The sequence below is a fragment of the Equus quagga genome, chromosome 11 (assembly GCF_021613505.1).
Source record: "Equus quagga isolate Etosha38 chromosome 11, UCLA_HA_Equagga_1.0, whole genome shotgun sequence".
Lineage (NCBI taxonomy): Eukaryota > Metazoa > Chordata > Mammalia > Perissodactyla > Equidae > Equus > Equus quagga.
In genome coordinates, this window is record NC_060277.1 from 66,065,807 (window position 1) to 66,078,187 (window position 12,381).

Consider the following 12,381-nt stretch of genomic DNA (forward strand, 5'->3'; position numbering starts at 1 on the left):
AAGAGGAGGATTGGCAGTAGTTAGCTCAGGGCTGATCTTCCTTAAAAAAAAAAAAAGAATTATTTGCTCTTAAAAGAGAAAACGGTCTTCCCAATAACCAAATTTTTACTCCAACTCTTTATATCACAGCTTACTCTTTTATTAAAAGTTTGTTTTCTGATTATTCATAGTTGTTTTAGAAAATTTGGAAAATATAGAAACATATGAGGAAGAAAATATGAAATCATCCATAATTCCACAACCAACCAGAACTAACCACTCTGTAGGTTTTACTCATGAACACTACAGCTTAGCTCACTAGAACCTCTCAAACCTAGCCAGAGAGTCTTCTTTCAGAGTATTTATGTCTTTTTATACAAAATATAAAATAGAAACATATATAAAAAACATACACAAACAGAAAAAAATGAGTTTTCTTTACAAAGTAGTTTCCTAGCAAACTTCCATTTGAGTCAGATACTCTAATATAGACTATTGAGCATTTATTAAAATAATAATAAGACGAGAACCAAGAAGAGGAGAAAGGGTAAGTTGCTTATCTCCAGATTCCCCCTCGACTCCTCATGCTACTAGGGGCAGGGTGCCCACTTTTCTTGCGTGCTGGAGGTCTTTCAGTCTTAGGGGCTGTAGCAAGGCGGCGAGGGAGAGCCTGGGAGGGAATCTGAGAGTGTGGGACAAGAGAAGAGAAAGTCAGTGTCATGTACTCTCAATCCCCTACCCTACTGAGGAAAGGCGTCATGCACGGAGAGGGCCAGAATCATTCGGCAAAGGGGAACGACCATGCCACAGAAAATGGGAACAGGAATCGGACGGGTCAGGCAGGAGAGAATGGAGCCAGCCAGGGAGTGTGCAGAGATGGAGGAAAGAGTCAGTGAGAGCCCTTCCACCCTCATCGTCCCTGGCCTCCTTTCCCTCACCTCTTTCCGGGGGATCTCACCCAAGCGGGAGTCTGTGTTCCTTCTGGGGACATTATCCCCTTGGCTGTCAGTCCTGCCATACAAATTGAGGGATGAGGATGGGGCACTGTTCGCCTCACTTCCCAACACTGGGTGGAAGTACTCCCCCCCAATTCTGTCTCTTAACAATAAGAACAAACAAGATAGACCTGGGGCTCAAATAGGAGGAGACACTAGAGGAATCAAAAAGTGAGTTATACTAGGCAGTCACAATCCTAGGATTCTGAGTTCTGAACCGCATGGTAAAGAGGAAAAAACTAAGGTAAAAAGACATGAAGACGGGATTTTTTTTAGAAGCAAAGGAAAAAACCAGAAAGTAGAAAGGAAAAGACAGAAGAAAGGTGGGGAGCAGTGAGAGATGGAGGAAGAGAAGGAGACTTGTTGATCTACATCTCGCCCTCACACTCCTCCCCAGAAAAGGACAAAAGATGCGACTCAGTGGACAACACGCACACCCCTCTCTCCCCTGCCTGATCTATTTCCCTGCCCACAATCCAGATTCCATCCACTTAATCCTTCCTTCATTCCCTCCCAGGCTGGTACCTGCTGGGCTCCAGCCTCTTCAGGTAGAGCAGCAGATCCTCAGGGGGCAGTGCCCCCCAGCCCCGAGCTTGGTATAGTCGTAACAGCTGAGACACCTCCATCAGCTGCCTTGAGGATGCGAGCCCATCTCCACCTGAGATATACCAGTAATGGTCGTCATCCTAGGGCCCCTCTCCTCAGCCCTCAGCCCATCTCCCTGGGAATCCAGAAGGGCCTTCAGTTCCATGTACTGGCTCCACACCCAAAACTTTCCCTCCTTATCTTCCAGTAAACCATGACCTGCTTACCTCTCTCTGACGAACCACCACTGGGACCACTGCCCTGTGAATGAGTTGAGGGAAGCTCATGGACCCGGAAAAGACTAGATGCCATGGCTAAGGGCACTTTAGTTTTATGGACAGGGGGTGGCAGGCGTGGCACTTGAGGGGCTTCCTCCCAAGACGGTACAGTCAGAGGACCTAGCAAAAGGAAAGAGATCCAAGAATCAGGAAATGGGGCAAAGAGCCAAGGAAGTCCTACCACCTAGCCTTCATTAGGCTCTATCACCTTTGCCAACTCCTAAAAATCCATCCCAGATAACCAACTCCCACCTTTTCCAGGCCCAGCCCCAAGCTTCTTCAGAGTTGGCACTCACCAGACTTAGGGGGCAACAGGTCAACAGACGGGTTCTCATTGTTCTGGGGTACTGTCTCTAGCAGCTGGGGGGAGACAGCAAGGTTCAAGGTAGCAAGACACTACAAGACAGTCAGGTTCCCTGGGGACTGTTAAAGAAGGGGACCTAGATATCTGAGGGAAGCAGAAGCTGGGGAAGTAAGAGTTAGGGTTGGTTACCTAAGTTCCAGAAGGGACTTATGAGATAGGAATGAGACAGACTGGGAGAGGAAGATGCTGGGACAAAGCATTAGTCTTAGAAGGGGGATGAAGCCAGAGTCCTGGACTCCTCGAGCAGGAAGAGAAAATGAGGAAGGGAAGAAGACAATAAGGTGGGATGGGTTGGTCCTCTCTTACTTGGTGCAAAAGATGCTTGAGGCCCTCCAGCTGAGAAACGGGTGGCAGCCCTTGCTTTAGGAAGCCATCCCCATCAGATCCAGGATCTTCCTCAGGGAATGGCCGTTCCGCCCTGTGATCGGGATGGAAGGCCCCAGCTGTAAAGTGAAACAGGGGTGTGCGTTGTGTGCTGTCGGGGGAGGAGGTTCCTCCACAAATCAACTTGCCACACGCCCAGAAGAAAGGGGCCTATCGAATATAAGAGGGACATCATAGCTAGAAGATAATGAAAGTTTAAAACAGCTGGAGAGGGAAGGGTTGAAGGCGACTGAGAGATGGCACAGCTGAATTCTAAGACAGAATTGTAGACAGAAGGGGAAAGCTGTGGTTCTCAGACTCTAAATAAATAAGTACCACCACAAACTCCTTAAAGACAGAAACCAACATCCAGAATGGTTTAGGATTAATAGACACATTCTAGACCCTTAACCAGAACATGCCCTCATTCTTTTTTTAAATTTAAAATTGTGACATAATTCACCCCTCATTCTTTTTTTTAAAGATTGGCACCTGAGCTAACATCGGTTGCCAATCTCCTTTTTTTAAATTTCTTCTCCCCAAAGCCCTCCAGTACATAGTTGTATATTCTACTTGTAGGTCCTTCTAGCTGTGCTATGTGGGACGCCACCTGAGCACGGCTTGATGAGCAGTGTTAGGTCCCTGCCCAGGACCTGAACTGGCGAAACCCTGGACGGCTGAAGCAGAGTGTGTGAACTTAACCACTTGGCCAGGGGGCCAGCCCCATTTACCCTTCATTCTTAATTCAAACTGGATTGTCACGTTTGCACCACGCAGAGCACCCCATCCACCCAAGTCACAGCTGACTAAACCAAGGGTGGCCACCACAGTCAAGGTCAGCCAATCCAAGGGATGGTTGCCAACCAATCAGATAACCTCTCTTTAAACTGGACCTAAGAAACAGAGATAGCATTGTCTCTGTAAGGCTGTCTAGAGTCTGGCTGGAGTCAGCGTCATGGCTGGTCAAACTCATGTACAAGCCAAAGTTATGAGAGCAAGAACCTGAGTGACAAAGAGTGCTGGTCAATCAAGAGAAAGCAGCAGATATTCGGGGAGAGGCAGAGTCAAGAGCCCATGCAGGCCCAAAGACAGGAGGAACAGCTGCCTCAGTTCCTGAGAGCACCCCTGGATCCCAACTCCAGGTCTCATTAAGTCCAACTACATGACATTTCCATGAGATCTCACTGCCTTTATTTGAACCAACTTGAGTAGATTTCTGCTCCTTGGAGCTTATGGTCACTAAGGAACCTAAGAAACTAAATACACACTCAAGTCCCAGATAGAAAGGAAGCTAGGTAAGAGGGAGCCACTTAGTACATGGGAACCCCAGTGATTTCTGTCCCCAGTTACCTGAGGAGGAAGTGAGATCTGGCTTTGGCTCTAGGGGCTGGAAGGAATGTTGGCTTTGGAAAGCGGGGCCCAGCAGGAGGCTAAGATCTGGGGAGGAGCTGCAGAGATCAGGCGGCACTCCAGGCAGCGCGTCCCTTGCTTCCCGGCTCTGCTGCAACACCGGCTTCAGGGCCACAGCCACGGGAGGCACAGTCCAGATCCTCCTCTCCCCCTTCTCCGGTTCCCGAGGCCCAGGGCTGGAGGGGCTGGCAGTAGGAACCTGGGCATAAGAGAGAAGCAGAAAGAAGGATCAAAGCTCAGTGCATTTAAAAAGACAAGATATGGCACAGACACTTTAATAAGATTACAAATTAGTACAGCTTCCTTAAAAGGAGATTTGATAATATCTATTAAATTTTAAAATGCTTGTTTTTGATCTTACAATTCCATTTCTAGAAATTTTATAGAGACACTTGCACAAAGACATATATTAATATTTACTGCAGCACTGTTTATAGAAGCAAAATATAGGAAAGAACTTTAATGTCCACCAATAAGCACTTGGTTAAACAAAAAGTTATCCAACAGCATACAGAAGGCTACCGTTTGGGGTGGAGCGGAGGGACCCTCAAGACACCAGTAACAGTGGCTGCTTCTGGGAAGAGGAGCCGGGAGAGCAAGGAGCAGGGAGAGGATGGAGATTACTTTTCACTGACTACCTTTTCGAAGAGTTTGGATTTTTTTTTTTACCATGTGCATAGTATTTATTCCAAGATATAGTTTAGCTAATAATGAAGATTTCATAATTAAAAGAAGGAAGCAGGAGACACCAACATAAAAAGAGCTGGTGAGACTCCCAACTCTACTCTAGGGCAGGACTTGGCAACAATTTTTGGCACTTACCATCATAATTAATTCAGTTGCCGTTTGACAAAATTAGCACCATGGTGTATTCCCTACCAGCTCTTGGGCTGGGAGAAATCAGGCCCAACACAGTGGGGCCCGTCTGGGTGAACTATGGCCATGGAGAAAAAGATTGCTTTCGATGAGACAGTTATTCTTTGGGAAAGTCCACAGATTTTTTGTTCCTAACACAGGTCCTAGGACCTGAACTTAGGACTTCCCTTGGGAGGGAGCTAGATTTCCAAAGAAGGGACCTAAACACAACCACTCAGAGCAGCTTAGCTCAAGGGGCAACACCTACTGGGGGGTTAGGAGGTGGGGTGGTGGTGCTGAGCAGCTGGTTTGCCTCCTCCCAGTGGGCTTGCAGCATGGCTTGGAGTCGCTCGACCAGCTCCAGCCGCTGTTCCTCCAGCTGCTGGCTCCGGTTCTGCAACTCCCGCCCTCGCGCCTGCTCCCGGGCCAGTCTGAAGAAGAGACAGGAGAGCTTATGTGGGGCCTTTGAGGGAGCAGAGACTTGGAGAATAAGAAGAGATAGAATGGCTTGTCAGACATCTGAAATTCTGAAAGGAGCTAGGGCCAATGTAAAAGAGGACAGATCTACAGAGGGAGCAACTCCTCACCGTTCCCAGTTTGGGATCTAAGCACAGGAAAGGGGCTGAGGCCTAAAAGGGATGCTCCAGGGACCGATACCTGAGCTCATAGTCCTGAGCCACCTGCTGCTGCCTTTCCTCTCGTTCTGCCATTTCCACCTTGAACTGAGCCAACTGAGTGGACAATTCCTGCTGGTGCTGTTCATTTAGATCCTGAAGCTGCTTCCTAAGAGGACACAGGTGAGAAAAGAGGACTGAATCTCGAGACAGAAGGAGTCAAATGAGACAAAATCAAATGAGACATCACAGGATGTGTGCATGTGTGAGTGAGACAGACAGGCAGCCAGCACAGGTGGGTTCAGGAAAGCAGCAAGGACAAAGCTGATGTCTTAGGATGGGTTCCCCAGAAGCAGAGATTGAGATGAGGATTTATGGGGAAGTAATTCATTTAAGAAGCATTTCCAGAAAAAACTAGTAGGTGAGTGGGGTGAGGAAATGTGAGACAGGGATGGGAAGGAGGCTCAATCCCATAGGGTGGCTCTGGAGATGGTGTAGGGCACAGCTCAGCATTATCCCCATCAGCGGCAAGGGAGCTGGAAAATTTATACTCCTGCACCCCTCAGTTATTGGTTAACGGCTACTTCCTAGGGGATGAAAATTCCCAAGCACTCCCAGCTCTTCACATGTACCTGCAGGCAGCTCTCCCGCAGAGAGACAGACCCGGGCAGGCCACTAACACTGCCTGCCTGGCCAGGGAGAGGCAGCATCCAGTAAGTCCCCTGTACCTGTGATGTTCCCTCAGAGAGGCGGCTTGCCGCAGGCTGCTCTCCTGAGCCTGTGCCAGACGCTCTGTCACCTGCTGCTCCACCTGCACAGCCAGCTCAGATTCTATCTGGAGTCGCTGGCTTTCATAGCGGGCCTGGGAGTGAAGGAAAGTGGGGTAAAGTCAGCTAAATTCTGTTTGGGCTTAGAAGAGGATGGAGGATATAATGCAGACAAAAAAAATTCCACGTATCAACACTCCCCCTCATGAGCCTAAGGGATAAAAAACAAGAATTTTGTCACAAGCAGTGAAAGACGTTCCCTTTCCTTATTAAACCATGAAGTACTCACATCTTATATGTACACAAAAGTGAAAATAACTTTAGACAAAAGAAATATATATATATATATATATTTTTTTTTTTTTTGGTGAGGAAGATTTGCTCTGAGCTAACATCTGTTGCCAATCTTCCTCTTTTTTTTTTTTTTCTGCTTAAGGAATATTAGCCCCGAGCTAACATCTGTGACAATCTTCCTCTATTTTGTATGTGGCTCACTGTCACAGCATGGCTTGACAGCGGTGAAGGTCCACATCCAGGATCCAAATCTGTGAACCCGGGCCGCCGAAGCAGAGTGCACTGGACTTAACCACTACGACATGGGGCCAGCCCTGTGAAATATATAGTTTTTAACCAAAAGAAATGTTAGGTAAAACAATCAAATCTGTTATATGTGCCTGAGATAATACATGTAGTATTCCTACTACAGCATCTGAAACCCAGCAGGCATTCACTAAACATCAGTGTCCCTTCCTCCTAAAGCAGGATCAGTCTGTATCACAGTCCCCACTTTCTTATCTCATACTCCTTCTTCAACTCACTGAAATCTGATTTCCATTTATAGTACTTCACATCAAAGAACTTAATGTCTAAATCCAATCGTGGTGATTTCCCAGCCTTTATCTTACGTGATCTCACTGTAACAGCCGCCACTATGTCAATCCTTCCTTCTAAAACCATTTCCCCCTTGGCTCCCATGATACCACCAGCCCCGCATTCTCATTCCTCGTGACTGCTCCTCAGTCCCAGCTGATTGTTCTTCCTCCAAATGCCCGGAAAGGCTGAACATTTCCTTGAGCTGTCCTCAGGCCTCTTTTTGACCATTTACTAACATTCTGGTTGCTGATGCTTTTAAATGTGTATAATAAACGCTTGGCATTTAGGCCATGTTTTTGGCTACTGTTTATACCTTCAAATACTTTCCAGATCTCCCTCTTTAGCCTAGACTTCTTCCAGGCTTTAAGCTCATAGACCCAGTAACCTACTGAATAGCTCAGTTTGGATACATCTGAAATAGAACACATCCAAAATGGAGCACATTTGTTTTTCTACCCTCAACCCTTCTGTTCCTATTTTATTTCTTGCCTTAGCTAATGACACCACTCTCCACCAAAACACCCAAGCTACTTAAAACCTGGAGTTATCCTTGACTCCTACTTCTTTACCCCTTCCAACTGGTCATTCCATCCTAATTCTTTAACATCTCCCTAATTTACCCCTGCACTCACTTCTACTTTCATTCAACATTACTTCAAGTCCAGTTGATCTCCCTGCTTCTATTCTGCCCTCCACCCTCTGTCATTTTGGCCACAAAAGATCCTCCACTTCATGTCTGAGTAAATAGTCTAAAATACAAATATGCTCAATTTATTCCCTCGTTTGAAACCCTTCTTTTTTTTTCAAGATTGGCACCTGAGATAACGGCTGTTGTCGATCTTCTTCTTCTTCTTCTTTTCCCCTTTTTCTCCCCAAAGCCCTCCAGTACATAGTTGCATATTCTAGTTGTGAGTGCCTCTGGCTGTGCTTTGTGGGATGCCACCTCAGCATGGCCTGACGAGTGGTGCCATGTCCGCGCCCAGGATTTGAACCAGTGAAACCCTGGGCCGCCGAAGTGGAGCGCGTGAACTTAACCACTCGGCCATGGGGCTAGCCTGTTTGAAACCCTTCTAATGTCCCCATTGTCTAAAGTTTTTGCTGCTTAAAATGGCTTACAAGGCCCTTTATGATCTCCCACCACCAATCTACCTTCTCTCTCCCATACTAAACTCCTTGCAGTTACATAAATTCTTTTTTTTAATTTTTAAAACTGTGGTAAAAAAGCACATAATATAAAATTTACCCTCTTAACCATTTTTAAGTGTAGTTGAATAGTATTAACTATATTCACATTGTTGTGGAGATCTCTAGAAAGTCTTCATCTTGCAAAACTGAAACTCTATATACCCATTCAACAACTCCCCATTTCCCCCTCCCCTCAGCCCCTGACCAGCACTGTTCTACTTTCTGTTTCCATGATTTTGACCACTCTAGATATCTCATTACCTAAATTCTTTTAATGAAAAATTTTAATACATACTCCCTTTGAGCAAGCAATTCCACTTTAAGGAATTTATCCTACAGAAGGATGCCAAAAACTTATGTACAGTGATGTTCACTGCAGCACTATTTTTAATAGTGAAAAATTGGTATCGGTGTAAATTTCTCATCAAAAGGAAAATGCTTAAGCAAACTATGATTCATCCATTCATTGCAGTATTATATAATCCTAAAAAATAATGATGTACATCTATATGTATTGACATGGAAAGATGTCTCTGATATACTATGAGGCAAAACAAGTTGCAGTGAATGCACAGTGTGTTCTTTTTTTAAGCACCAACCCATAAACTCATATATGAAAAGGTTCTGACAGGACACACATAAAGTGGTGTGATTAGATAAGGCAACCTATATATATATTTTGCCCTTCCGAGGAAGATTAGCCCTGAGCTAACATCTGCCAATCCTCCTCTTTTTGCTGAGGAAGACTGGCCCTGAGCTAACATCTGTGCCCATCTTCCTCTACTTTATATGTGGGATGCCTGCCACAGCATGGCTTGCCACATGGTGCCATGTCCGCACCCAGGATCCAAACCGGCGAACCCTGGGCCACCGAAGGAGAATGTGTGCACTTAACCGCTGTGCCACTGGGCTGGCCCCTAAAAATATTTTTAAGATATAAAAGTTCTCTCTAATATAAGTTCAGATAATACAGAAATAAAAAGTATTGATTGCAGGGCCGGCCCCATGGCCGAGTTGTTAAGTTCATGCACTACGCTTCAGCGGCCAAGGGTTTCACCGGTTCAAATTCTGGGGAGCTCGGATGTGGCACCGCTCATCAGGCCATGCTGAGGCGGCGTCCCACATAGGACAACCAGAGGCACTCACAACTAGAATACACAACTATGTAGTGGGGGGCTTTGGGGAGAAAAAGCAGAAAAAAAAAAAAGAAGATTGGCAACAGTTGTTAGCTCGGGTGCCAATCTCTAAAAAACAAAAAAACTTTTTTTAAAGTTCTTTGGGAAGTCTACCTGATCCATCCATGTAGAATTGATGGCTCCTTTCTTTGTCTTTGATATTTACGTCTGATAAATTAACTTTGATAATTTAAGTATGCATGTTATAATTCTAAAGTAACCCAAAACCAAACAAACAGAAACTGAATTTATGACTTTAAAACTAGATGAAGAAAAAAATAAAATAAAAGAAAGAATCTAAAAGATGGCAAGAAAGGAAAGGAAAATAAACACTGAATAGACAAGACAAAATAAGATATTTTAAAGTTAAGATGGAGATCCAACTATGAATAAATAAATGAAATGTAAACGAATTTAATGCTCCAGCTAAAAAGCAAATAAATATATAAAAGTTGAAAGTAAAATGGTTAGAAAAATATTTGTCAGGCAAATTCTATTTGACAAAATGAAAGGCTGGTACAGCTCTTTTAATATCAAGCAAAAATATACCCTAAGGCAAAAAGCCTTATAAGAGATAAAGAGAGTCAACTCAAAAGGACAAAACATTCAATTTACTAGGAAAGATATAGCAATTTCAAAATTTATATGCATCTAATAACATAGCCTCAAAAGGTATAAAGCAAAAATTGACAGACTACAGGAGAAACAGACAAATCTACCCTCAGTGAGATTTTAACAGAAAAAACATCAGTAAGGATATAATGATTTAAACAGCACAATTAACAAATTAGACACATATACAAAATTGCACCCAACAACTATAAAATACATATTTTCAAGCACTACATGAAACATTTAGAGAAAGCGACCATATATTAAGACATAAAACAAGTCTCAAAAAATTTCAAGTGGGGCCAGCTTGGTGGTGCAGCGGTTAAGTTTGCACGGTCAGCTTCAGCAGCCTGGGGTTTGCCAGTTTGGATCCCAGGTGCAGACCTATGCACTGCTTATCAAGCCATGGTGTGGCAGGTGTCCCATGTATAAAATAGAGGAAGATGGGTACAAATGTTAGCTCAGGGCCAATCTTCCTCAGCAAAGAGAAGAGGATAGGCAGTAGATGTTAGCTCAGGGCAAATCTTTCTCAAAAAAAAAAAAATTCAAGGAATTTAAGTAATAAAAATAGCATATTCTCTCATGATGTCCACAAGAAACTCTCACATGATGAGGGGTGGGGGAAGGGAGAGAGAGAGAAAGTGAGGGGAGATGGAGAGAAGAGGGAGAGGGAGGGAGGTGCAGACAAATGTAGCAAAATGTCAACTGGTGAATCTAAGTGTATTCATTATACTATTTATGCAATATTTCTCTAAGATTGAAATATTTCAAAACAAAGCCTAGGTGGAATATACATAAATAAGTAATTTTTTAAAAGACCATGCTATCTAATCACAAACAGTTAAGCTATAAATCAATAATAAAATGTAATTAGAAAAATCCTGTATGTTTGGAAATAACCCAGGAGATCAAAAAGTAATCAAATAAAAAACTGAATATTATTCAGAACCAAGCAATAAGGAAAATACCACATAGGATAAGTTGTAGGATGCACTTAAAATGATACTTACGGAGAAATTCAGAAAAGAAGGCTGAAAATTAATAAGCAAGCATCCATCTTAAGATTTTAAAAGGAACAACAGAATAAAACCAAAGAAAATATAAAGAATGAAATAAAGTACAGACATTAATAAAATAGAAATCAACATAGTTAAAAGCTAATTCTCTGAAAATATATTCAATTAAACTACAAGTAAGATGGTTTTAAAAAGAGAGGATGAGACAAATGAGATTAGGAGAGAATATGCTATTTACACATATAAAGAGAGAAAGAGTGAGTGCACCAAAAATAATTCAAGAAGAAATGGAAAGTCTAAATATTTCCATAAACATTAAAGAAGCAAAACCAGTAGTCAAATATCAAATATTCAAGAAACACATATTCATTCCAACCTTACAAACCATTTCATAGTATAAGAAGAGAGGGAGCAGATCTTCATGTTTCTAGCACTGGCAGATTAAGTTATTCAGATTAACACCACTACTGGTGGTCAATGCCATGTTCCGTTGCAAAGGCTTGCTTTGTCTGGCCCTAGAGCCCTTCTCACCTCTCCTTCTCTTGTAACCACCAGCACGAAACAGGCACTTTTGTGAAGCCAGGGACATCAGCTCTGCTAGGGACAGCCCATATGCCTGCCCATACTCCAGGGATTAAAAAAAAACAAAGAAACAATACAGAGAAAATTTTTAAAGCAAGAGTGGTCACCTAACAGCTGACTTCTCAGCAGCAACAACGGAAGCCAGCATAATATTTTTAATATGTTAAAATAGCTACCAACGTAGAATTCTACACCCAGGAGCTCCTTCAAAAATGAATGTGAAATAAAAAAATGAAATTTTCAAATGAAAATAAATAAACAAACAAAAGAGATTTTGCCGCCAAGAAAAAGATCCCAGATGGAAGATCTGAGTTCAAAGAAGGGAAGAAGAGCAAAGAAAGCAGTAAATTATGTGGATACTTCTAAGTGAATACTGACTTTATAAAAACAATATTAATAATGTTTTATGAAACTTTCGTACTTAAAAAAATAGAATTAAGAAAACATAGAGTGATGTTACAGAAAATGGCAGGATAAGAAACTCCAGGGGTTGGTTCTTCTGCCAAAATAACCATTAAGCTGGGGAAAAAATATCAAAATCAACTATTTGGGAACACTGGAACCTGATCAGCAACCAAGAGAGTGCATGACGAAAGGAGAGGCTGCTGAACTTTGATAAGAGAGCCTGAAGCGTGAAGCAGCTACCATTCCCCCCACCCCCCCAAGCAATGGCAATGGCAGCCTGTGATGCTAGAATGGCTGGCTGAAGCAAAGGTGGGCAGTAAGTA

The 12,381-nt window shown here is 43.3% G+C and overlaps 1 protein-coding gene across 1 annotated transcript in view; it reads right to left on the reverse strand.

Annotated features, from left to right (window-relative positions):
• The window catches only part of CNTROB (centrobin, centriole duplication and spindle assembly protein), a 21,209-nt gene continuing 8,828 nt past the window's right edge, over nucleotides 1-12,381 (reverse strand). Inside the window, exons 10-19 of the mRNA XM_046677801.1 lie at nucleotides 6,172-6,305; nucleotides 5,487-5,612; nucleotides 5,098-5,260; nucleotides 3,915-4,173; nucleotides 2,508-2,644; nucleotides 2,134-2,197; nucleotides 1,787-1,957; nucleotides 1,500-1,632; nucleotides 918-990; nucleotides 1-661 (exon numbers count right to left, since the gene is read on the reverse strand). Of these exons, the coding sequence (XP_046533757.1) occupies nucleotides 536-661; nucleotides 918-990; nucleotides 1,500-1,632; nucleotides 1,787-1,957; nucleotides 2,134-2,197; nucleotides 2,508-2,644; nucleotides 3,915-4,173; nucleotides 5,098-5,260; nucleotides 5,487-5,612; nucleotides 6,172-6,305 (1,386 nt within the window). The 3' untranslated portion in view covers nucleotides 1-535. The remainder of the gene's footprint in view (nucleotides 662-917; nucleotides 991-1,499; nucleotides 1,633-1,786; nucleotides 1,958-2,133; nucleotides 2,198-2,507; nucleotides 2,645-3,914; nucleotides 4,174-5,097; nucleotides 5,261-5,486; nucleotides 5,613-6,171; nucleotides 6,306-12,381) is intronic.